Below are 25,281 nucleotides of genomic sequence, written 5' to 3' on the forward strand. Positions count from 1 at the left end.
TGCAGCAACCCAAAGCTGATCGGGGGCTGAGCCGGGATTTGAACCGGGGTCCTGACAGCGGTGGAGGGGGAGATGGAGGAAAATTTGGGCAAGGATGGGGGAGGGCATGGACTGAGGCATCTGGGGGTGGGGGGCCACAGGGGGTGACCCCGAGGGATCCGGAGTGGGGTGGGGGGAACCTGGCAACTGAGAGAAAGGAGCGTCATGGGCATGCTGTGCTTGCCTCAGCTTGACGAGACCACCAAGACACAGGGGTGGAGGTACCTGCTGGGGGGCCCCCCACCCACAATTTTGGCCTAAACGCATCCTTTCCTGAGAGTCCTTAGGAGAAGACCGAGAGCCCCAGGCTCTGGGGGGCCGGGGTGGTGGCAGCTTCTAGGACCCCCTCCCCAACTCGTGGATGAGAGGGGACTCGGGGGGAGGGGGCGGTGAAGCAGGGAGCTACGAGGCCACGGACTTCGGAGAAGCAAAGCCAGCAGACGACAAGAGGGGGTACGACACATCACAGAAGCCGACTCAGGCGGGCGGGTGGGGCGGGGCGGTGGCCTGCAGGCTCCCCCAGCCCTGTGGGCCCAAGACCACCCCCGTGCCCTGCTACCATTGCCTCCCCCAAGCCCTGCTGCAAGGCAGAGGAAGTTGAACAGGCCCCCCCATTTTACAGGCCCGGGGTTCCGTCGTGACCCAAGGGGGCCTTCCCGCTTGGGCCTGCAGGGACTGGGAGAGCCCAGAGGCTGTGAGCCCAAGGGGGGAAGGAGGAGGGGGACGGGGACGGGGGTCCCTGCCTTGGACCTGGAGGCGCCGGTCCCTACCTCGCACGTAGAGGTTGGCGGGTGACGAGTAGCGCACGCCGGCACTGTTGGCAGCCACACATTCGTATTTGCCCTGGTCCGTCTCTTCACTGCTCTCGATCTGCAGGGCCCCTGTAGGGGAGAGGGGAGAAAGCCTGACCAGTCAGGGGGGACCCCCGGAGGCGGCTGGGAAGGGTACCCCAGAGTCCTTCCTCGTCCTGGGCCCAAGAAGCAAGACGATGAGTGAGTGGTGGGTTTAGCCTAGAAGCTCCCCGGGGCAGGCCTGAACAATCCCCACCTGAACCCCCAAAAAATCCTCCACCCTCACCTGAAAGAAGTACCACGTGTCTGGCACTACAGAAGCGACTGCCAAGTTCAACGACAAAGCCGGGGCAGTGGGTACAATATAGTTTCGATGAGTTTCTGGGTAACGTGGGAAGAGTGGGACGACCGTGGCGGTCGTCTGAGAGACCCAGGGACCGAGGTGGCTGCCACGAGGGATGTGTAGCTTCAGGGGAGCTGGTGGCTGCTCGGCTGGTTTCAGCCAGTGCCCATGGGTACATGAACGTGAGTCTCGGTTCCTCAAGTGTGTTTGAAACCACAGGCCTCAAAGCCCTCCTTGGGGCTCATAATGACGTCGAGACTGAACTGAGTCAAGCGTGTTTGAAATTTGAGGGCTTGGTGCCTGAAACTAATCGGACCTGAGTCTGAACTTCTGCAGATGTTTGAAGTCCTCTAAGTAAATAAGAATATGTCTGAAGACACCCACGTATGTTTGAAACCACTGGATTCAAGAGCCTGGTGCTCACGAATAACTGAATTTCCTCGAGTGTGTTTGAAATGATGGTTCTAGATCCAAGTCTGTGGTGCTTGTGAGTAAACGAGGATGAGCTTGAACTTTCAGAAGTGTTTGAGATCAGAGGTCTGAATGAATGAATGCCTCTGACATCCACAAATCAACTTGAGGGTGAAAGGCCCTAAGCAGGTTTGAAATCACAAGCCTGAATCAAAGAACACATTGGTTGAGAGTGTATCAAGAAGAATGCCAATTTTCATAAGCATAATTAAAATCACAGGCCTGAACTGAAGGTTTTGTGCCCATGAGTAAATGAAAATAAGGCTGGTTTCCCGGTATGTTTGAAATCACCTGCATCAAAGAATGTGTTGGTCAAGAGTGAATCGGGATGAATGCCAATTTTCATAAGCATAATTAAAATCACCAGTCTGAACCGAAGGTTTTGTGCCCATGAGTAAATGAAAATAGGGCTGGTTTCCTGGTATGTTTGAAACCACAGGCCCAGATCAACGGCATCACTTCCCAAGAACGTATAAAAACAAATGAGAGGCTTAGAAGGCAGCCCTTCGAGGGCGGGGCAAGATGGCAGACTGGTGAGCTGTATGTTTTAGTTACTCCTCCAGGAAAGTAAGTAAAAAGCCAGGAACTGCGTGGACTGGACACCACAGAGCAATCTGTCTTTGGGCATACTTCATACAACACTCATGAAAACGTGGAACTGCTGAGATCAGCGAAATCTGTAAGTTTTTGCGGCCAGGAGACCCGCGCCCCTCCCTGCCAGGCTCAGTCCCGGGGGAGGAGGGGCTGTCAGCTCCAGGAAGGAGAAGGGAGAATTGCAGTGGCTGCTCTTACCGGAAACTCATTCTACTGATTCAAACTCCAACCATAGATAGACTGAGGCCAGACACCAGAGACTCTGAGAGCAGCCAGCCCAGCAGAGAGGAGACAGGCATAGAAAAAAAACAACACGAAAAACTCCAAAATAAAAGCAGAGGATTTTTGGAGTTCTGGTGAACACAGAAAGGGGAAGGGCGGAGATCAGGCCTTGAGGCGCATATGCAAATCCCGAAGCAAGGCTGATCTCTCTGCCCTGGGCACTTTTCCTTAATGGCCCTGGTTGCTTTGTCTATTACCATTTCAATAACCCATTAGATCTCTGAGGAGGGCCGTTTTTTTTTTTTTTTTTTTTTTTTTTTTTTTTTTTTTTTTTTTTTAAATCCTTTTTGCTTTTTCTAAAACAATTACTCTAAGAAGCTCAATACAGAAAGCTTCAAAGAATTGAAATTTGGGCACGTCAAGTCAAGAGCAGAACTAAGAGAGCTCTGACACAAAAGGCAATAATCCAGTGGCTGAGAAAATTCACTAAACAACACAACTTCCCAAGAAAAGGGGGGTGTCCGCTCACAGCCACCATCCTGGTGGACAGGAAACACTCCTGCCCATCGCCAGCCCCATAGCCCAGAGCTGCCCCAGACAACCCAGTGTGACGGAAGTGCTTCAATAACAGGCACACACCACAAAACTGGGCGTGGACATTAGCCTTCCCTGCAACCTCAGCTGAATGTCCCAGAGCTGGGAAGGGGGAGCAGTGTGAATTAACAGAGCCCCATTCAGCCATCATTTGAGCAGACTGGGAGCCTCCCAACACAGCCCAGCAGCCCAGAACTGCCCTGGGGGGATGGCACTCACCTGCGACATAGCACAGTCATCCCTCAACAGAGGACCCGGGGTGCACAGCCTGGAAGAGGGGCCCACTTGCAAGTCTCAGGAGCCATACGCCAATACCAAAGACTTGTGGGTCAGTGGCAGAGACAAACTGTGGCAGGACTGAACTGAAGGATTAGACTATTGCAGTAGCTTTAAAACTCTAGGATCATCAGGGAGATTTGATTGTTAGGGCCACCCCCCCTCCCCGACTGCCCAGAAACACGCCCCACATACAGGGCAGGCAACACCAACTACACACGCAAGCTTGGGACACCAATTGGGCCCCACAAGACTCGCTCCCCCACTCACCAAAAAGGCTAAGCAGGGGAGATCTGGCTTGTGGAGAACAGGTGGCTTGTGGACGCCACCTGCTGGTTAGTTAGAGAAAGTGTACTCCACGAAGCTGTAGATCTGATAAATTAGAGATAAGGACTTCAACTGGTCTACAAACCCTAAAAGAACCCTATCAAGGTCAGCAAATGCCACGAGGCCAAAAACAACAGAAAATTATAAAGCATATGAAAAAACCAGACGATATGGATAACCCAAGCCCAAGCACCCAAATCAAAAGACCAGAAGAGACACACCTAGAGCAGCTACTCAAAGAACTAAAGATGAACAATGAGACCCTAGTACGGGATATGAAGGAAATCAAGAAGACCCTAGAAGAGCATAAAGAAGACATTGCAAGACTAAATAAAAAAATGGATGATCTTATGGAAATTAAAGAAACTGTTGACCAAATTAAAAAGATTCTGGACACTCATAGTACAAGACTAGAGGAAGTTGAACAACGAATCAGTGACCTGGAAGATGACAGAATGGAAAATGAAAACATAAAAGAAAGAATGGGGAAAAAAATTGAAAAACTCGAAATGGACCTCAGGGATATGATAGATAATATGAAACGTCCGAATATAAGACTCATTGGTGTCCCAGAAGGGGAAGAAAAGGGTAAAGGTCTAGGAAGAGTATTCAAAGAAATTGTTGGGGAAAACTTCCCAAATCTTCTAAACAACATAAATACACAAATCATAAATGCTCAGCGAACTCCAAATAGAATAAATCCAAAAAAAACCCACTCCGAGACATATACTGATCACACTGTCAAACATAGAAGAGAAGGAGCAAGTTCTGAAAGCAGCAAGAGAAAAGCAATTCACCACATACAAAGGAAACAGCATAAGACTAAGTAGTGACTACTCAGCAGCCACCATGGAGGCAAGAAGGCAGTGGCACGATATATTTAAAATTCTGAGTGAGAGGAATTTCCAGCCAAGAATACTTTATCCAGCAAAGCTCTCCTTCAAATTTGAGGGAGAGCTTAAATTTTTCACAGACAAAGAAATGCTGAGAGAATTTGCTAACAAGAGACCTGCCCTACTGGAGATACTAAAGGGAGCCCTACAGACAGAGAAACAAAGACAGGACAGAGAGACTTGGAGAAAGGTTCAGTACTAAAGAGATTCGGTATGGGTACAATAAAGGATATTAATAGAGAGAGGGAAAAATATGGCAAACATAATCCAAAGGATAAGATGGCCGATTCAAGAAATGCCTTCACGGTTTTAACGTTGAATGTAAATGGATTAAACTCCCCAATTAAAAGATATAGATTCGCAGAATGGATCAAAAAAAATGAACCATCAATATGTTGCATACAAGAGACTCATCTTAGACACAGGGACACAAAGAAACTGAAAGTGAAAGGATGGAAAAAAATATTTCATGCAAGCTACAGCCAAAAGAAAGCAGGTGTAGCAATATTAATCTCAGATAAAATAGACTTCAAATGCAGGGATGTTTTGAGAGACAAAGAAGGCCACTACATACTAATAAAAGGGGCAATTCAGCAAGAAGAAATAACAATCGTAAATGTCTATGCACCCAATCAAGGTGCCACAAAATACATGAGAGAAACATTGGCAAAACTAAAGGAAGCAATTGATGTTTCCACAATAATTGTGGGAGACTTCAACACATCACTCTCTCCTATAGATAGATCAACCAGACAGAAGACCAATAAGGAAATTGAAAACCTAAACAATCTGATAAATGAATTAGATTTAACAGACATCTACAGGACATTACATCCCAAATCAACAGGATACACATACTTTTCTAGTGCTCACCGGAACTTTCTCCAGAATAGATCATATGCTGGGACATAAAACAAGCCTCAATAAATTTAAAAAGATTGAAATTATTCAAAGCACATTCTCTGACCACAATGGAATACAATTAGAAGTCAATAACCATCAGAGAATTAGAAAATTCACAAATACCTGGAGGTTAAACAACACACTCCTAAACAAGCAGTGGGTTAAAGAAGAAATAGCAAGAGAAATTGCTAAATATATAGAGACGAATGAAAATGAGAACACAACATACCAAAACCTATGGGATGCAGCAAAAGCAGTGCTAAGGGGGAAATTTATAGCACTAAACGCATATATTAAAAAGGAAGAAAGAGCCAAAATCAAAGAACTAATGGATCAACTGAAGAAGCTAGAAAATGAACAGCAAACCAATCCTAAACCAAGTAGAAGAAAAGAAATAACAAGGATTAAAGCAGAAATAAATGACATAGAGAACAAAAAAAACAATAGAAAGGATAAATATCACCAAAAGTTGGTTCTTTGAGAAGATCAACAAGATTGACAAGCCCCTAGCTAGACTGACAAAATCAAAAAGAGAGAAGACCCATATAAACAAAATAATGAATGAAAAAGGTGACATAACTGCAGATCCTGAAGAAATTAAAAAAATTATAAGAGGATATTATGAACAACTGTATGGCAACAAACTGGATAATGTAGAAGAAATGGACAATTTCCTGGAAACATATGAACAACCTAGACTGACCAGAGAAGAAATAGAAGACCTCAACCAACCCATCACAAGCAAAGAGATCCAATCAGTCATCAAAAATCTTCCCACAAATAAATGCCCAGGGCCAGATGGCTTCACAGGGGAATTCTACCAAACTTTCCAGAAAGAACTGACACCAATCTTACTCAAACTCTTTCAAAACATTGAAAAAAATGGAACACTACCTAATTCATTTTATGAAGCTAACATCAATCTAATACCAAAACCAGGCAAAGATGCTACAAAAAAGGAAAACTACCGGCCAATCTCCCTAATGAATATAGATGCAAAAATCCTCAACAAAATACTTGCAAATCGAATCCAAAGACACATTAAAAAAATCATACACCATGACCAAGTGGGGTTCATTCCAGGCATGCAAGGATGGTTCAACATAAGAAAAACAATCAATGTATTACAACACATTAAAAACTCGAAAGGGAAAAATCAATTGATCATCTCAATAGATGCTGAAAAAGCATTTGACAAAATCCAACATCCGTTTTTGATAAAAACACTTCAAAAGGTAGGAATTGAAGGAAACTTCCTCAACATGATAAAGAGCATATATGAAAAACCCACAGCCAGCATAGTACTCAATGGTGAGAGACTGAAAGCCTTCCCTCTAAGATCAGGAACAAGACAAGGATGCCCGCTGTCACCACTGTTATTCAACATTGTGCTGGAAGTGCTAGCCAGGGCAATCCGGCAAGACAAAGAAATAAAAGGCATCCAAATTGGAAAAGAAGAAGTAAAACTGTCATTGTTTGCAGATGATATGATCTTATATCTAGAAAACCCTGAGAAATCAACGATACACCTACTAGAGCTAATAAACAAATTTAGCAAAGTAGCGGGATACAAGATTAATGCACATAAGTCAGTAATGTTTCTATATGCTAGAAATGAACAAACTGAAGAGACACTCAAGAAAAAGATACCATTTTCAATAGCAACTAAAAAAATCAAGTACCTAGGAATAAACTTAACCAAAGATGTAAAAGACCTATACAAAGAAAACTACATAACTCTACTAAAAGAAATAGAAGGGGACCTTAAAGATGGAAAAATATTCCATGTTCATGGATAGGAAGGCTAAATGTCATTAAGATGTCAATTCTACCCAAACTCATCTACAGATTCAATGCAATCCCAATCAAAATTCCAACAACCTACTTTGCAGACTTGGAAAAGCTAGTTATCAAATTTATTTGGAAAGGGAAGATGCCTCGAATTGCTAAAGACACTCTAAAAAAGAAAACGAAGTGGGAGGACTTACACTCCCTGACTTTGAAGCTTATTATAAAGCCACAGTTGCCAAAACAGCATGGTACTGGCACAAAGATAGACATATAGATCAATGGAATCGAATTGAGAATTCAGAGATAGACCCTCAGATCTATGGCCGACTGATCTTTGATAAGGCCCCCAAAGTCACCGAACTGAGCCATAATGGTCTTTTCAACAAATGGGGCTGGGAGAGTTGGATATCCATATCCAAAAGAATGAAAGAGGACCCCTACCTCACCCCCTACACAAAAATTAACTCAAAATGGACCAAAGATCTCAATATAAAAGAAAGTACCATTAAACTCCTAGAAGATAATGTAGGAAAACATCTTCAAGACCTTGTATTAGGAGGCCACTTCCTAGACTTTACACCCAAAGCACAAGCAACAAAAGAGAAAATAGATAAATGGGAACTCCTCAAGCTTAGAAGTTTCTGCACCTCAAAGGAATTTCTCAAAAAGGTAAAGAGGCAGCCAACTCAATGGGAAAAAATTTTTGGAAACCATGTATCTGACAAAAGACTGATATCTTGCATATACAAAGAAATCCTACAACTCAATGACAATAGTACAGACAGCCCAATTGTAAAATGGGCAAAAGATATGAAAAGACAGTTCTCTGAAGAGGAAATACAAATGGCCAAGAAACACATGAAAAAATGTTCAGCTTCACTAGCTATTAGAGAGATGCAAATTAAGACCACAATGAGATACCATCTAACACCGGTTAGAATGGCTGCCATTAAACAAACAGGAAACTACAAATGCTGGAGGGGATGTGGAGAAATTGGAACTCTTATTCATTGTTGGTGGGACTGTATAATGGTTCAGCCACTCTGGAAGTCAGTCTGGCAGTTCCTTAGAAAACTAGAGATAGAGCTACCATTCGATCCAGCGATTGCACTTCTCGGGATATACCCGGAAGATCGGAAAGCAGTGACACGAACAGATATCTGCACGCCAATGTTCATAGCAGCATTATTCACAATGGCCAAGAGATGGAAACAACCCAAATGTCCATCAACAGATGAGTGGATAAATAAAATGTGGTATATACACACGATGGAATACTACGCGGCAGTAAGAAGGAATGATCTGGTGAAACATATGACAACATGGATGAACCTTGAAGACATAATGCTGAGCGAAATAAGCCAGGCACAAAAAGAGAAATATTATATGCTACCACTAATGTGAACTTTGAAAAATGTAAAACAAATGGTTTATAATGTAGAATGTAGGGGAACTAGCAGTAGAGAGCAATTAAGGAAGGGGGAACAATAATCCAAGAAGAACAGATAAGCTATTTAACGTTCTGGGGATGCCCAGAAATGACTATGGTCTGTTAATTTCTGATGGGTGTAGTAGGAACAAGTTCACTGAAATGTTGCTATAGTATGTAACTTTCTTGGGGTAAAGTAGGAACATGTTGGAAGTTAAGCAGTTATCTTAGGTTAGTTGTCTTTTTCTTACTCCCTTGCTATGGTCTCTTTGAAATGTTCTTTTATTGTATGTTTGTTTTCTTTGTAACTTTTTTTTTCATACAGTTGATTTGAAAAAAGAAGGGAAAGTTAAAAAAAAAAAAAAGAAAAAAGACAAACAAGGAAAAAAAAAAAAAAAAAAAACGATGTAGTGCCCCCTTGAGGAGCCTGTGGAGAATGCAGGGGTATTCGCCTACCCCACCTCCATGGTTGCTAACATGACCACAGACATAGGGGACTGGTGGTTTGATGGGTTGAGCCCTCTACCATAAGTTTTACCCTTGGGAAGACGGTTGCTGCAAAGGAGAGGCTAGGCCTCCCTGTATTTGTGCCTAAGAGTCTCCTCCTGAATGCCTCTTTGTTGCTCAGATGTGGCCCTCTCTCTCTGGCTAAGCCAACTTGAAAGGTGAAATCACTGCCCTCCCCCCTACGTGGGATCAGACACCCAGGGAAGTGAATCTCCCTGGCAACGTGGAATATGACTCCCGGGGAGGAATGTAGACCCGGCATCGTGGGATGGAGAACATCTTCTTGACCAAAAGGGGGATGTGAAAGGAAATGAAATAAGCTTCAGTGGCAGAGAGATTCCAAAACGAGCCGAGAGATCACTCTGGTGGGCACTCTTACGCACACTTTAGACAACCTTTTTTAGGTTCTAAAGAATTGGGGTAGCTGGTGGTGGATACCTGAAACTATTAAACTACAACCCAGAACCCATGAATCTCGAAGACAGTTGTATAAAAATGTAGCTTATGAGGGGTGACAGTGGGATTGGGAATGCCATAAGGACCAAACTCCACTTTGTCTAGTTTATGGATGGATGTGTAGAAAAGTAGGGGAAGCAAACAAACAAAGGTACCTAGTGTTCTTTTTTACTTCAATTGCTCTTTTTCACTCTAATTATTATTCTTGTTATTTTTGTGTGTGTGCTAATGAAGGTGTCAGGGATTGATTTAGGTGATGAATGTACAACTATGTAATGGTACTGTAAACAATCGAAAGTACAATTTGTTTTGTATGACTGCGTGGTATGTGAATATATCTCAATAAAATGATGATTAAAAAAAAAAAACAAAAAAAAAAACTTGGGTACAAAAAAAAAAAAAAAAAAAAAAAAAAAAAAAAAAAAAAATAAATGAGCCTTCCTAAGAATATCTGATACAGGACTTGAGCAAACACTTCAGTGCCCACGAGTAAATGAAATAAGTCTTCATTTTCACAAGTAAATGGGGCTGAGTGAACACCTCTAATTAGGTTTGAAATCCCAGGCCTCGAGAAAATACTTCAGCACCCGTGAATAAATAAAAGCGAGGCAAAGATTTCCACAAGTTATTTCTGAAAGCACTGGCCTGGGTCGAAGACCATGAGTCAATGAAGGTGTGTTTGAATCACAGTCTTTTTAATCAGAGGCCCTGGCACCAGCAAGCCAAAAATCAGTTGAACTTCCCAAGCGGACCCCTCCTCCCCAGCTTTGCTCATGAGTTTTCCCTGGAGGTGCTGCAGATACAAAGAATTGGGTGCCCGCTCCAAACACTGGGAAGTTCTATTTAAGGGCCATGAATGAGGACTTTGACCCCTAAAACCACTCCCTGCTTTGCCCTGACCTGGAGGCTCTCGGGAAGCAGACAGGCAGGTTTCACTAGGGAGGCCCAGGGAGGGCAGGGAATCTGCTCTGAGCTGCACAGCATCTTGGGGCAAGGCCGGGACTAAACGTTGGCTGTTCTGCCAGGCTCTTCCCCAGGCCAGCTCTAGCTTCCTCTCTGGGGCAGCACCAGGGAGCCAGACTCAGAAAAGCCCTCTGCTTGCACCAGAAGGAACCATAGAACCAGAGTCCCTTCTGCGTACTCATTGCACAGACGGGGACAACTGAGGCCAGACACAGACAAGGGCTTCGTGCAGAAACCTGGCCCCTGGGGCTCAGGGTGTGTGTGTCGGGGGTAGGGGTGTTGTCCCTTCCTGGGAAGGAGCCCACCCTCTCTCTGCAACCATGGCGGGGGGGCCCAAGGAATCACCACCACCACCGTGCATGGCTCCCCAGCCACAGACGGCAACACAGAAACGAGACCGGACAGACACCGGGTGGGGTGGCTAGGAAGAGACAGGTGGAAGGGGGGGCCGGGCAGCCCTCGTGGAACCTGGGGGACAAGGGGGGTGCTGGGTGGGCAGCGGCGGAGAGCGTGACTGGGTGAGTGAGTGAGGAAAGAGCCTCTTACCTCGAATCGGAGTGCTTTCTGTAAGGGAAACAGAGAGAGTCAGGTGAAAACCAGAAGGTAGTCGGGGGGGGCCGGGGGGCACAGGCCAGGCCTGTGCACGCTGCCCCCCATCGGGGTGGGGTGAAGGGGCTGAGCCAGCTGGGCCCAGGGCCCGTGAAGACCCTTGGAGAGGAAGACGAGGCTCCCGGGAGCTGGACAGGGGTGTCCGGGGCTCGCCAAGCAGGAAGGCGGGGCTGAGTCTAGAAGCTTCTCTGGTCTGGCCAGAGGGGCATCCCTGCCCTGGGGATGTCAATCAGCCTCGCCGGGCCTGGCTCTTGTTTTCTGGGCTTCCTCTGGGCCCACGGGAGAGAGGCCCATGACCTCTCTTCCATGTTTCCTTCTTGGGGGGCTTTCAAGTTGGCACCAGGAGGCACGGGGCGGGGGGTGTCTGGGGAATCTTGTTAAGAGGCAAAGGGAGAGGGGTTAGTGGCCCAGGGCCGGGCATTAATAAAGCAAAGGAAAGAGGGAAGGGCATGAGGGGGGTATCCACGGCAGGGGGCAGGCCCTGCAGCCTTCCGAACTTCCAAAAGGAAAAGAGGAAAGGGTTGCCTGCTTGTCTGTCCGTCTGAGCCGTAGGGACGGGGCCAGCTTGGGGGTGAGAAGTCAGAAACAGAAGATCCCGGGCTGGAGAGTTTTCTGCTTTTGACTCATCTTCCCAGTGGGGAGATTTGGGGCCCTCCTCTCTGGAGATAATGGGGCAGAGAACCAGGAAACCTTGAGACGAAGGCAGAGAAACTGCTGAGAACAGCTATAGACGCACGGAAACTATAAGCTCTTTCTGTGTGGCCTAGCCCCAGTTTACAGATGGGTAAACTGAGGCCCAGAGAGAGCAGGGAATTGTGAGCCAGGGGCAGGGGAAGGCCTGGAACCTGGCTCCCCAGCCTCCCAAGCCTGAACTTTCTTGGCCCCTGTATTAACGCTCGCCAAATCCTCAACCCTAGGAGGTCCTTTTCCACACTTTTATAGTTGAGGAAACGGGCATTTGCTCAAGGTGGAACCACTGGGAATTGAAATTTATGTTGTTCCTGCCTTGGAAGTGGGCTCCCCGGTGTGGCCACTCTCTTTGAGGTGACACAGTGGACCTCTTGGGTATCAAATGTGGTTCCATTTCCTACCCTGGGGAAGATAAGGGACTGTCATGGGGCAGTATCAGTCACTCTCACCTTAGTAAGAATTAGCCCAGCAGTGGGTTTTTGGGGATTCAGGCTGGACGCTGGGGGCAAGAGAGAGAGAAGCACCTGGCACCAGCCAGACTGGAAAATTCCACCACTGTCCCACCCCTGCCCTAAAATTTCTGTAATTAAACCCCTTTCCAGCCCGGAATGGGGAGGGGGAGACTTTGCTAGACGTGAAGTTCTGGGAGCCCTGGGAGCCCCCTGACCTCCCCAGCAGCCCCCATTCTGGGATCCGGCTGGCCCCTGTGGCCTTGTCTTTTTTTTTTTTTTTTCCTCTTTTCCTTCTGGTCTCTTCTGCCTGCTGCCCGTTGGCACCCCGCTGGGGAGGGCCAGGGACCGGGGAGGGGGAAGCCATTAGTAAACATGCCACACGGAGCGGGCACAGTTACTGTCACGGTGGCTGTTAGTCTGGGGGAGGGGAGAGAGGGGAGGAACGAGGGGACGTTAGTCACTGACGTGGTGAGAAAATCAGACTTACCAAAGGTCTCTGAACATTTACAAGGGAGAGACAAGAAAAGAGAACACGAGCGTTAACGGGTGGTGGTGATTCGGACGCTTGTATGCCCGTCCGGGTGGGGAGTGGCGGGGGGCAGGGCCCGGAAGCCAGGCAATAATCAGATTTATTATTATTAATCAAAGCAGCTTATGATCATTGGGCGTGTAGTCTGAGCCAGGCGTTTTGGCAAGGACACCTTACAATAATGCTACGAAAATTGCACATTTCAGGAGGACCTGCCACGGGAGGCAGCTGGTAGACGGCAGAGCTGGGGCTGCAGCCCGGACTCTAACTGGATCCCCAAAGTTGCCTCTGCTGAAGTCCCCAAGCTCCAAGTATTCTCTTTTGGATAAAATGTCTGCCCTCTTTTAGGGAAAGGGTCTTCGCTGCGGGGAAAGGAGAGAGCAGAAGATGGGCACATGGGCTCCTCGGAGGATAAGGAAGGCACTGAGGATCCTCGGGGGGCTTGCTGGGAGGGGTGGGGGTCCTCAGAGGAAAGGGAGAGAGCAAGCAATAAGAGGGTGCATGTGGGCTTGTGGGTGACTCAACGGGAACCTGCATGAAGGCAAGTCTCAGGCTGGTAGCAAAGGGAAAAAATAAATGCACGACACGGACATGTACTGTGTGTGCGTATGCCTTGTGTGTACTTGCTAAGTAGCAACATGTACGTGAATGCACACGGAAACGTCCCTGGCATGCATGTCTGCACCAGGGAGGTACACGCCAAGTCAGGGCAAAGGAGTTCCCGTCCCCGGTGCATATACACGCAGGGGACTGCAACGTGGGCACATGAGTGGCCGAGACACACAGACGAGCTTTGCTCTGGGAAAGGGGAAGGTGAACCTGTGCGTGCCCGTGGCCTGGCCTGCACATGGGATGCAGGTCAGGACTGCACAGGGCGCTCAGACACAGAGGCTGACGGGCCAGGAGGAAGTAGGATGACTGACAATGCACACACACAGTCCCACAGACAAATGGACTCACAGAGAGGACACGTGGAGACAAAGCTGCGGAGCCACCCAGCCCCAAGGTGGCCATGGCCTGGTGCTCTGTCCCAAGGCCCCCCCTGGTCCAGCTGGGGCCTGCACGAATGGGCTGGATTGCCTGTGTCTGTGCCCCGTCACGTACCCAAGCCTCTGCCACCACCCTCCATGGCTCGTCCTCACCTCTGCCCGTCTTGGCCCCGTCATGGCCATACAGCTTCAGCGTTAGAGACACTCTCCCTCTGCAGCCTTCTATGGCTCCCGTGATCTTAGCTGTCTATGGCCCACTGTACCTCCTCTGGACACGCCCACTGCATCAACTCTAGAAATACTCTCTTGCTGTTTCCTTACGCGATTCTCTTTGCCCCTTTATATTGCCCCCAGGCATATTTACTGCTTTAGCATAGAAAATACTCTCCCTCTGCTACCTTCTATGGCTCCCCACTATCTTGACTATCTGTGCTCCACTATATACCCAGTGGCCGGGCACTGAAGATGGTCTCCCCTTGTCACCCTCCACGTCTTCCCATCACCTCTGCCTATCTGCCCCCCATTGTGTCCCCACTGGGCTGCAGAGACACACCACTTGCTGTGGCTTTCTGTTACCTGTAACCTTCTATGCCTCACTCAGACCCCACTGCTTGGTTATTGGAGACACTCTCTCCCTGTGGCCTTCTGTGGCTCCCTATCATTGTGTATGTCTGTGTCCACTGGTCAGTCATTGAAGAACCCTCCTTCTGCCATCCTCCATAGCTCCCCATTACCCGTGCCTGTTAATGCTATATAATATCCCCAATGGTTCAGCTTTGAAGACACCCTCCTTCCACCATCCTCCATAGCTCCCCATTACCCCTGTCTGTCTGTGCCCCATCCTTTCCTCACTGGTTCAGCTTTTCAGCTTTGAAGACACTCTCCTTCCACTATCCTCCATAGCTCCCTATTGCCCCTGCCTGCCTATGCTTCATCATATCCCCACTGGTTCAGCCTAGAAGACACTCTCCTTCTACCATCCTCCATAGCTCCCCATTATCCCCACCTGTCTGTGCCCCATCATTTCCCCACTGGTTCAGCTTTTCAGCTTTGAAGACACCCTCCTTCCACAATCCTCCATAGCTCCCTATTGCCCCTGCCTGTCTATGCTTCATCATATCCCCACTGGTTCAGCTTGGAAGACACTCTTCCTCACTCCCAATACCCTCTTGGGTATCACATCATCTCTGCCCACCCACCTCCCCATTATTCCCCAGGGCAGGGGCACTGGGAATAGTGCCCTCCCCCTGCCGCCCTCCGTGGCCCCCCGAGCTCACCTGACCGCAGCTGCTTGATGCGCCCGTTGCTGACGCTGGGGTCCACAGGCAGGAAGTCCTTGAACCAGGTGATCTCGGGGTCAGGGTTGCCGCTGGCGGCACACAGCATGGTGGCCGTCCGCGTCCGCTCCACCACCTTCAGCTGGGGGCCCATGTCAATGTTGGGGAAGCCGGGGGGCAGCTGGTCCTCTGTGGGCGGGGACAGGGGAGAGACGGGGCAGAAGGCTCAATGGTCTGGGGGACCGGGTGGTCCTGGGAAACCTCCGTCCTGGCCCCCAGCCTCCCACAGCCCGTCTCCTTCTCCGGAAAACAGGGAGACGAGCTCTCCTGGCAGCTTGAGGCCCCAGGCTAGATCGGGGGGTCTCCCCCGGGGAGGGAGATCCTGCCCTTCCAACTCCAGAGGACCCCTGGCAATGTCTGGGGGTATTTTTGGCTGTCACACATGGGCAGAACCCAGGGGTGCAGCTCAACACCCCGCGATGCCCGGGACAGCCCCACTGCAGAGAATGATCCGGCCCCGAGTGTCAATGGTGCTGAGATCAGAAGATGCTGTTAACTGACAGCACCCAGGAGCCCTTCTAATCATCAAACAAACCGCACCCTCCCCTGCCGTGCTCTCCCACTGCCCTCAGGAGGCACCCTGGCTCCTGCCTGCCGGCTGGCCCCTGCCCACCCCCTATGCACCACGTTCCCCCTCTCGCTCTCTCCCAGTCAGCCTCAAGCCCCTTCCTACCCATGCCTCGGCTCGTGCCCTCCTCCGTCTACTTAACCAAACGTCGCCGTGTTATAGGCTTTCCTGGACTCAGGAATGTCTTCTCTGGGGCGTCGAACACCATTTGTAATTATCTGGGTCTCCACTGGGTCTTTAGCACCCAGCTCAGGGCCTCACTCTGACCCCAATGCTTGGGTATTGGAGACACTCTCTCCCTGTGGCCCTCTGTGGCTCCCCATCATTGTATATGTCAGAGCCTGCTATATCCCCAGTGGTTCAGCTTTGAAGATACCCTCCTCCCACCATCCACCATAGCTCCCCATTTCCCCCATCTGTCTATGCTACATTATAATCTCAGCTTTGGTTCAGCTTTGAAGACACCCTCCCTCCACCATCTACCATAGCTCCCCATTACCCCTGCCTGCCTGTGCCCATTATATCCCCAGCTTTGCTTCGGCTGTAAAGACACCCTCCCTCCACCATCCACCATAGCTCCCAATACCTCCCACCTTTCTATACCCCATTAAGCCCCACTGGTTCAGCTTTGAAGATGCTCTTCCCCACCCCCAAGACCCTCCAGGGTGTCACGTCATCTCTGCCCCTCCATGGACACTCAGTAAATAAACGCGTGACTCAACCACAGTTGCCGTCAACCCCTGAGAGGCACCACACTTCCAGACCTCCCTGTGGGTTCGCTAGGATCAAGCTTCCTTTGGCCTCCCTAGAAACTCCTGGGCCCCAAGGTCCAGCTCCCTGAAGCCTTGGGAGTGGCGGGAACGTGGCTCCAGGTGACGTAATAAGGTGGCCGCTGATGGCTGGACAGGGACAGCCTCCACTGGAGCGCCCCGCAAACCACATCGAGCGGCCCCAGGGGAGGGGGAGGCGGCTCGGTCAGGAGAGGGGATCTCTGACACTCTTCCCCTCCCCTTTCCGGGAGCTGAGCCCCGAGCCCCTTTTGCTCTGACTCCTACTGTCCCTGCCCCCTGCTTGGGCCACCACCCAGGACAGCTGATGGACACAGGGCTGCCAGCGGGCAAAGGAGGCAGCCCCCTTACACCCCTCATCAGTCCGGGCTAAAGGGTACTAAAACGTGGTGTGGGGAGGCCTAGAAGAGACAGGAACGCCGAGGCACATGGTAAGGGGACGAGTCAGTGCTGCCCACCCACACACCCCATCAGAGCCTCCACAGCCCCCACACCGAGGGAGGGGTGTCACAGCAAAAGGGCAGAGGCCACCTCATCACATCAGCCACCACTGGGGGACAAGTGAGGAGTGGCCGGGCCCGTGGCGAGACAGAAAACCGCAAAGAGCAGGAGTCATCACTCTACAGTCGGGATCAGGACTTCCACGACGGTGGGCAAAGCGGAGAAAGTTCCAAGGGACGGAGAGCACACCACGGCCCCCGGGGCCGTATCTGGCCCATCATCTGTTTTTGTTTTTTGTTTTTTTTGAATCATATTTTTTTATTGCGTCATCTTTTGGCAAATAAAGTTTTATGGGGACCCGGGATTCGAGCTCACGCCTGGCTGAGCCCAGAGGAAGCTGCAGAGCCTGTCCACAGGCCCCACTGGTCCTTCCTGGGCCCGAGGCCCGGACAACCTCGCAACCAGCTCTGATAGGGCACTGGTGACGTCACCAGAGGCTACGGGTCAAAATGATCTGTCTTGGGGCTCACAGTGAGGCTGGATCTGTGTGTGTGTGTGTGTGTGTGCACACGTGCGTGTGTCAGTGGAAGCCTCCGATGGGCACGCTGGACCTTTCCGTACCCCTGTTTCCTCCGTGCGTGGGGACATGTGTGATCCAGGCACGCCCACTCGTGCCGCACCCATGCCCCCACACGTGGACACGCGTGAGCTCCTCCAGGGAGCATGCAGCCCCGGGGCGGGGAGGGTGTTCTCCGTGAGCGTGCACAGGTGGGTGGCAGCCGGTGTGCCCGCGTGCGGGGCGTAGGGAGGGGTGGGGGTTGGCGCCGTGGCCACCTGACGGCATCGAGAGAGCTCCTAATTAAACAAAAATGTTCCTTGCGTTATCACGCGGCGCCCAATTCCTCGGAGTTTAATTAAAACAACAGTGCGGGCGTCGCCTGCAGGCGCCACAGTCAGCTGGCAGAGGCGGCAGAGAGGCCGGGAGAGCGGCTGGGAGCTGGGGGCTCGGGGAGCTGCCGTACCCCTGCCCATCACCCTTGGGCCGGACACCCGGCTCGAGCCCCGCGTCCTTCTAGTTGCCAAAGAACCCAGAGGAGCCCCCTGAGAGGGGGGCAGGGGGCAGAGAAGTGTCTCTGCCAGCCTCCCAGCGATTGGGTGGTTCGTAGATTCACAGCGTGTCCTTTTAACTCTGAGCCCTTACAAAAGAAGCTGGCACGAGATGCTGTTCCGTGTGTGCCCGGAAAAGGTCAGGGCAAAAATATCTGCTGGGAAGGGGGAGGGCAGGGGGCAGGAGGGGGCCCGTGGGCTCCTCCCTCCGTCTCCTGGCACGATCGGCTACGGAATTTGCGGGGCCTGGTGCAGAATTGAACCAAAGGGCCTCTTGTTGAAGAAATTACTAGGAATTTCGAGGTGGCGACACGAGAACCCTGAAAGCAGAGCCCTTCCAGGCACAGACCCTCGGTTTGCACGCTCATGTCTCCCAGCTTCACGGGGGCCAGGGTTTGGGACAAAGTGCCCCCCGGGGTGGCCGGGAGAAGTCCTTCTGGGGCTCCAGCCTGGCCTCCATCCCTGGTTCTGCTGACCTGGAGGACATGGGGGGGCACCCCACCCTGCGGCCTCGGATAACAGAGGGTGCTGTGTCTCTGCAGGTGAGAGGCAAAACCCACTTACCCAGGAGCTGCACCAAGGACTGGCCACGGCCGTCCTGAATAACAATAGCGACAACAATAATAATAAGAGGTAGGACAGAGGAAACCCTCCTTGTCTGCTAATCTCCAAGCATCATTCACTCGTCTGATTCACATCAACATCTCTAGCAGCGGGTACCCCAATTATCCGACGTTAGAAGTAAGGAGAATGCAGCCCAGAGAGATTCGTTAACTTGACCAAGGTCACACAGCTACAAAGTGGCAGCACAGGGATGGGAATCCAGAGTGTCTGAGCCCTGGGTTAAAACCCTTGACCCCTGTGCTCTAAAACGACCTTGGCAAAGAAGAAGGCGGCAGGGGGCAGCTGGCGTGGGCTGGGAGCAGAGCTGTTTGAATGACGCTGCTTTATAACAGGGAAACAACTTCCCCAGGCCCCTGGCCCACCCGCTGAGGCCAGCAATCAGCCCAAGTAAAGCAGAGTTTATGAAGGTTCGTGGGAAGGGATGGTGGCAGTGGCAGGCAGCTGTTTCTGCGTGCCCAGCATCTATTTGTCCTTTCTTCATCTGGGCAAACTGCCTCAGTCTGGCCAGCATGTCTGTTGCTCTTGGCCACGGTGACTGGCTCAAGAATTAATATGTGATCCAAGCTGGGCCAATGAACAGCAGCCCTGAACTGCTCGGTCCTCACTTTCGGGGTGGGGATAGGAGGTCTGTGAGCCTGGAGCTCACAGGGACTCACTGAGGATATGGAAGAAAGCAAGGCCAAGAAGCAGAGAGAAACTGAGTCCTGAGACTATTGTAGGAGCTCCTAGAGCCAGCTGAACCTGAAGCTTGCTCGCCCCAATGACATTTTAATTACACTGATAATCTTTCTTGCTTGAGCCCATTCAAGTTGGGTCTGCCTCTTGTGATCAGAAGAACACAATTAAGATGACAAACAAAGAAGATTCTGGAACATCACTAAAGACTTGTCGCTTTCAGTCCTTAAGCTCCTCTCCCTCTTGCAGAGGCTCAATAAACACCCACTAGCAGGCTCTGGGCCCCGACGGTGTTACGGTCTGGAGAAGGGAGATCAAGGACCCCCAGGGGGAAAACTCCAAGCAGGAGGGTTTGGGAGTCACTCTCTGGGACTCCTTTGATGTCCGTCCCCAAGGACCTGGGCCCAAGTCCCTTCCCCACCCGCCTCAGGGTGCCCAGTACCTCGGAGGACAGTGAGCTTGGCATGCACCGTGATCTCCCCAACCGAGTTCTGGGCCACGCACTCGTACACGTTCTCGTCCCGGGGCGTCCGCAGTGGCTGGATTCGCAGCACGGCGCCCGCACTCTCGTCAAACTCAATCGTCTGTCATGGATGGGGTGGAGGGTGAGGAGGCAGGATGAGGCTGGGGTCTCAGGAAAGTGCTCGTGGAATCCCCACGGCTCCAGGGATGGCTGGGAGAGGAGCTGGGGGCTGTGTGTGTGTGTATGTGAGTGCACACGCACACGCGTAAAAGTACATCCATGTGTTGGCGTGTTAACCCATGCAGAATCCCGGACATTTAAAGGTACTCGAGGCAGAGACCTGTGAGGGGGGCATTTGACAGGCAAAGGGTACTGTGTGCACGTGGGTGTGTGATCTACGCATGTAAGTGTGAGACTGGTGTGTAAAGGCATGTATAGGTTTGTTGAATGTGGAAGTATGTGTGGCAGAGCTGTGAATTCCCGTGTCTGTCTGACTTAAGGATCAGAGAGGGCAGGGCCTTGCTTGAGGCCACACAGCACGGAGGAAGCATAGCAAGTGAGCCCAGCAGGGGCCTCACTGAGCAGGCAGGAGTGGGGTGCACGGCACAGAGCGGGTGGGAGAGGGGCCCAAGGGCCCCCCGGGACTTGCCCAGCCCCCGCAGCCAATGCCGTATTTGCGGGGAGGTGTCTGTGCTGGCCCAGGACTGCCTCCCCGGTTCCCCACTCACCTCGAAGCGCTGTGAGTTCACTTTCTTGCCCTTTTTGTTCCAGGTCACCCGCGGCTTGGGGTCGCCCGTGGCCTGGCACACGAAGGAGGCCACGCCCCCCGACACGCCGATCTGGTCCTTGGGTTCTCTGATGAACCTGGGGGGCTCTGGGGACGGAGCAGGGAGAGGAGGGGCTCAGGGGGGCCCGGACGTGTGGCCGGGACCCCTCGGGGGCCACGCCAACGTGCCCTCCACCCCCTGCCTGGCCACGGAGGTACCACGTGGACCCCAAAGTAGGGCCAGAGAGAGGAGGAAGGAGCCAGAAAGAGACAGCCACTCAACACCTTTTTCGTTAAGGGGCATCCAGGGGCGCCCCAGGACCTGCCCGGCCACCCCACCCCGACCCAGACACAACCGCCACACACATTCACATGTGGAGACACCCACAGAGGGGCCCACCTGCTCTGACAGGTCCCCACGATGGTGGAAGGGGAGAACTCTGCAAGTCTGGGGTTCCCCAATTCAGCACCTGGAAGCCCCCAGTCAAGCCCTAGGGAGTCCTGGGCCCTGAAAAGACCTGGTCAAATCCCCTAGTGGGGCCATGTGGGGAAACTGAGGCACAAAGCAGGAAACGGGGATGGCCAAGGAATCTGGGGTTGGAACCAGCATTCAAACCCCAGGTTCCAGTCTCTGGGACCAGGAGGTGACAAGAAGTGAGGGATCGGAGTCCAGGGCTGCGAGCCAGAGGCAGTGGCTCAGAAGGGGCTACCGCGGTTTCCCGAAGTAAGCACCACCTGCATCTGAGACGCCGCTGGCCACTGGAGCATTTATTGAACACCTACTGTATGCATGCACTGTATGTGCAGTATCACCGAACCCTCCAACAGAGCTGAGGGGCAGGGCCAGGCTCATGACCCCTTTTTTTCTGCCCAGGTAAACTGAGGCAGAGCCCAGGGGAGGCACTTGCCACACGGCCAGCAAGGGGCCATGCTGGGATCCAAACCAGGCTGGGTTGCGCCCACAGTCTTCACTCACCCAGAATGATCCAATGTTATTAGGACTCACCAAGAAAGTCTCTAGACTTCACAAAGAGTAGCCCCCACTCTGCCCCTGGGCCAGCAAGTTTAATAATATTGTTTCCTTTCCAACAACTTCTTTTTACAGTAACCACTGACTCCTTCCCATGGGTGGTAAGGCCACAGTGTAGCCTTTAAAACGAATTGTTACTTCTGAGATCTTTATCAGCAGACTCAAGCGCTATATAATGGACTTACAAGGTTCCTCAGGAAATAATCCAAGTATCCAACAAAAGGGGATCGAAAAAACAAATGCTGGGTGGGCAGGCAACCCAGTGGAATATTAGGCAGCTGTAAAAAAGGGATGCTTTCCCCCCCATTATGGAATTTAGGCAAGATATGTTGTTAAACGAAATAAAGCTAGAGAGAATATAAAGAATGCCATGTTAAATAAGAGACATGAAAAGGGAGAAAGATTGTGTGCGTGGATGCAGAGAGAGAAGAGAGAGGTTATGTGTTTCCATCCACAATGAGCTGGAAACAGCAACTGCCTCCCAGGAGAGAAACTAGATATCTAGATTCAGCAGCGAAGGATACTTTGTATATTGGTGTCTTGCTTGGATTTAGAACTATTTAAAACTAAATTAAAATTACTTTTTAAAGACAAGATCATTTAAAAATTTTAAAAAAAGGTGAGCTGATTACAGAAAACCATTAAGTAAAGAGAAGTTGGAGATCTGAGGAGATGCAGAAGATGCACAACTAAACTTTGGGCAATGCTGGATCTTTGAGCCTCTGAGGACAGGCCAGAAACGCGTGGAGAGAGTGTAGGGTCCACCGGGGCTCACCAGAAAAGCTCTGGAAGCTCTGAGAAGCTGGGGGAGGCCTCAGGTCCCAAGCTTGGGTCCCCCACAGGCTCAGATGCCCCCCATGGTTGTCTCAGGCCAGGCTTTGAACAAGATAGAGTTCCCGCCCAGCAGCCTGGGGATCTTCACCTCCCTTCTCCCAACCCCTGCTCCTATTGATGTGACCATGTGTATTTGGGGTGCTACATTTAGGAGCCTGTGGCCTCCCCCAGCCCCCTGTATCTCTCTGAGGCAGTGACTGTTGATCCCATCGTACAGACAGAAATGTTTCAACTCAGGAAGGTTAACGGCTTACACGAGGTCACACAGCTCGGAAAGGGTAGCACTGGGATTTGAACCCACGTCTCCTGCTCCCATCGCCTCCAGGCCTTGAGCCTGACTCAGGGCAGATGATTTGCATCCCGAGGCCAGGCCCGCCTCCCTGGCTGACTCCCAGGGCTGCCCCTCCTCCAAGCCTCAGGAATGGTGACCCCCGGGCCACGGCTATCCCCGGCCAAGGACACGGGGGAAAATCACAGTGGCTGGGTCAGGAATCTTACTACTTCTGGGAAAAATCCTCCCTCGGGAGCCCTGGGAGGGAAGAGGGGAGCGGCTGGGGGTGGCGAGAGGCCTCCAGCTGCCTGTTTACAACTCAGAGCCAGGGATACACCCCTTGGACGCTGGGATACAGCGAACCAGAGAAGGGGACATGGACAGGCCCTTGCCTGGGGTTGTTGCTTCTTCCCCTGCATCTAGTAGCTTCTACAGCAGCTTGGCCAGGACCCCCTGCTGGGGAGCTTTCTTGGATGACAGCCCGCCGGCACAGGAGACCCCTGTTGTGGCTGCGGTGGCTACCGGATGATGTTCATAGGACAGTCCCAGTTTCCAGGGACCCCACACCTCCTCTCTGGGCTGACACTGAAGGACCCCCTGATATTCAGACCCCCTGAAGCTGCCAGCTCACTGCTGGCCTCAGAAGGTCGCATCTCCCCAACCCCAGATAGTAAATGCCTCCTCGGCCAATCTCCAGGCGGTTTTGGGACCTGAGCCAGCCAGGAGGAACTTTCCGGGCACGCTGCGTCCCCCATTAGAAGATTTCTCGCGGATGCTTGGACTCTCTCATTTGGCAAACCCTCTCCCCTCCTCTTCTTGGCGATGGGGGATAGGACATGGGGAGGCCTCAGCGGGTATGAACAGGTGTTGGGGACCAAATGCCACCAGGTGGTGGCCTGGAGAGGCTCAGCAACCGTCTCACGGCCAGGTCCCGGAGGAGCAAAAAGTGAAAGCACAGGAAGGACAAATGACCTGTCCCAGGTCACAGGGCTTGTGAGGGGCAGGGCTAGGGTTGGGACTGGGTCCCACCAGGTCCCCGGGCCTTGCAAATAGTGTGCATTCGATAAATGGGGTTATGGGTCTCCGTTGGCCACGAACACTGCAGCTGTCCAGTCGCTTAGATGAAGAGACTGAGGTTCCAAGTGGTGAAGCCAACAGTGCAGAGTCTGGGACGGGAACTCAGGCTTCTCCGGCTCGGCCTGGCCTGATTTCTGTTTTTCCATTTCGGATTCTGCAGGGAAGAGCTCCGATGCCAGAGCCGGTGACCTAGCCACCCTGTCCCCTGCAACCCCGCCCGAGCCAGCCCCACGGCATCCTGGGAAGGCCCCATTGGACCAGAAACCATTTCTACAGTGGAAATTGCTCCTCTTGGATGCTGTCACTGCAGTCGTCTGCCTGGAACCTCTGTGGCCTGAAAGCCCACCTCCTGGTGGCACCCCAAGGTCCCGGCGCCACCTCCTAAAGCTGGCAGTGCCGACTACAGTGTCCACAACCCCTCTCCGGGCTCCAGGTGATAAGACTGCTGCTAAACCGATCCACCTGCTGGGGTGCAGATGCCCCAGCTGTAGAGCAAGTCCCTGCGACCTGCCAGCTGCTGATATCACTCACCTGCACCAGCACTGAAATCTCCTCCTGGCCACCCCAAACTCCTTCTCTTGCCCCCCACAGTCTGTCCTCCCCACAGCAGCCAGAGGGCACCCATGAGCACCGAGTCAGGGCCCATCCCTCCTCTGCCTACAACCTTCCATGGCTCCCACCTTCCTTGGGGGTAATAGCCCAAGTCCTCCCCGCAGCCCACCAGGCCCTGCACGCCCTGCCCTGTCCCCTCCCTGCCCTCCCCATCGCTCCCTCTGCTCCAGCCCCACAGGCCTCCTCGCTGCTCCTCCAGCACACCAGGCCCAGGCCTGCCTCAGGGCCTTCGCACAGGCCCTTCCCTCTGCCTGGAACAACTTTCCTGCAGATCTCCATGGAGACAACTCCACACCTCTGCACTGTGACTTTCCCTGACCACCTTCCCCTTAGCCCCTCACCTCCGTCCCCTGCTTGATTTCATCCCCTGGCTCGCCCACCAGCCAAACGGCACTTAGAGTCCCCTCGTTAGAATTTCAGCTCCATGACAGGGCAGGGCTGTTTCTCTGTTTTGTCCCCTGTGTGGAAAACGGGGTCTGGCACACAGTAGGTGCTTAATAAAAGCTCACTGAACGAGTCGATGGACGCACAGGTTTGTTTGCAGTCACGTAGCAGAGCCAGGGGGAGCCCCCAAACTCTGTGCCCTCCACCCCCTCAGCACAGCGGCCGCTTTGCAGCCTCAGTTTCCCCACCATTAAAACGGGGATGATCCCAGCTCCAAGGCTGTCAAGCCTTCCACACGATGATCACGTGGACGCATCAAATGTTGTTATCGGAGTAAAATATCAAAGCAATAAATATATTATATATTCAACCAACACAAGTTAAACCAGGGGTTCTCACCAGGGTGTAAGATGTTTTTGGTGGGAGACATTTGTGC

The 25,281-nt window shown here is 51.6% G+C and overlaps 1 protein-coding gene across 12 annotated transcripts in view; it reads right to left on the reverse strand.

The window, feature by feature from the left end:
• The window catches only part of PTPRS (protein tyrosine phosphatase receptor type S), a 110,742-nt gene that overhangs the window by 46,158 nt on the left and 39,303 nt on the right, over positions 1-25,281 (reverse strand). For 6 of the 12 annotated variants that reach the window (XM_037823898.1, XM_037823899.1, XM_037823902.1 and 3 more), the window contains exons 3-8: positions 20,600-20,745; positions 19,851-19,992; positions 15,146-15,334; positions 12,838-12,846; positions 11,146-11,163; positions 810-920 (exon numbers count right to left, since the gene is read on the reverse strand). In XM_037823898.1, coding sequence (XP_037679826.1) covers positions 810-920; positions 11,146-11,163; positions 12,838-12,846; positions 15,146-15,334; positions 19,851-19,992; positions 20,600-20,745 — 615 coding nt within the window. The remainder of the gene's footprint in view (positions 1-809; positions 921-11,145; positions 11,164-12,837; positions 12,847-15,145; positions 15,335-19,850; positions 19,993-20,599; positions 20,746-25,281) is intronic. The other 6 variants (XM_037823903.1, XM_037823901.1, XM_037823900.1 and 3 more) reach the window with 1 other exon arrangement.

This window comes from Choloepus didactylus, assembly GCF_015220235.1.
Source record: "Choloepus didactylus isolate mChoDid1 chromosome 25 unlocalized genomic scaffold, mChoDid1.pri SUPER_25_unloc1, whole genome shotgun sequence".
Taxonomy (NCBI): domain Eukaryota; kingdom Metazoa; phylum Chordata; class Mammalia; order Pilosa; family Megalonychidae; genus Choloepus; species Choloepus didactylus.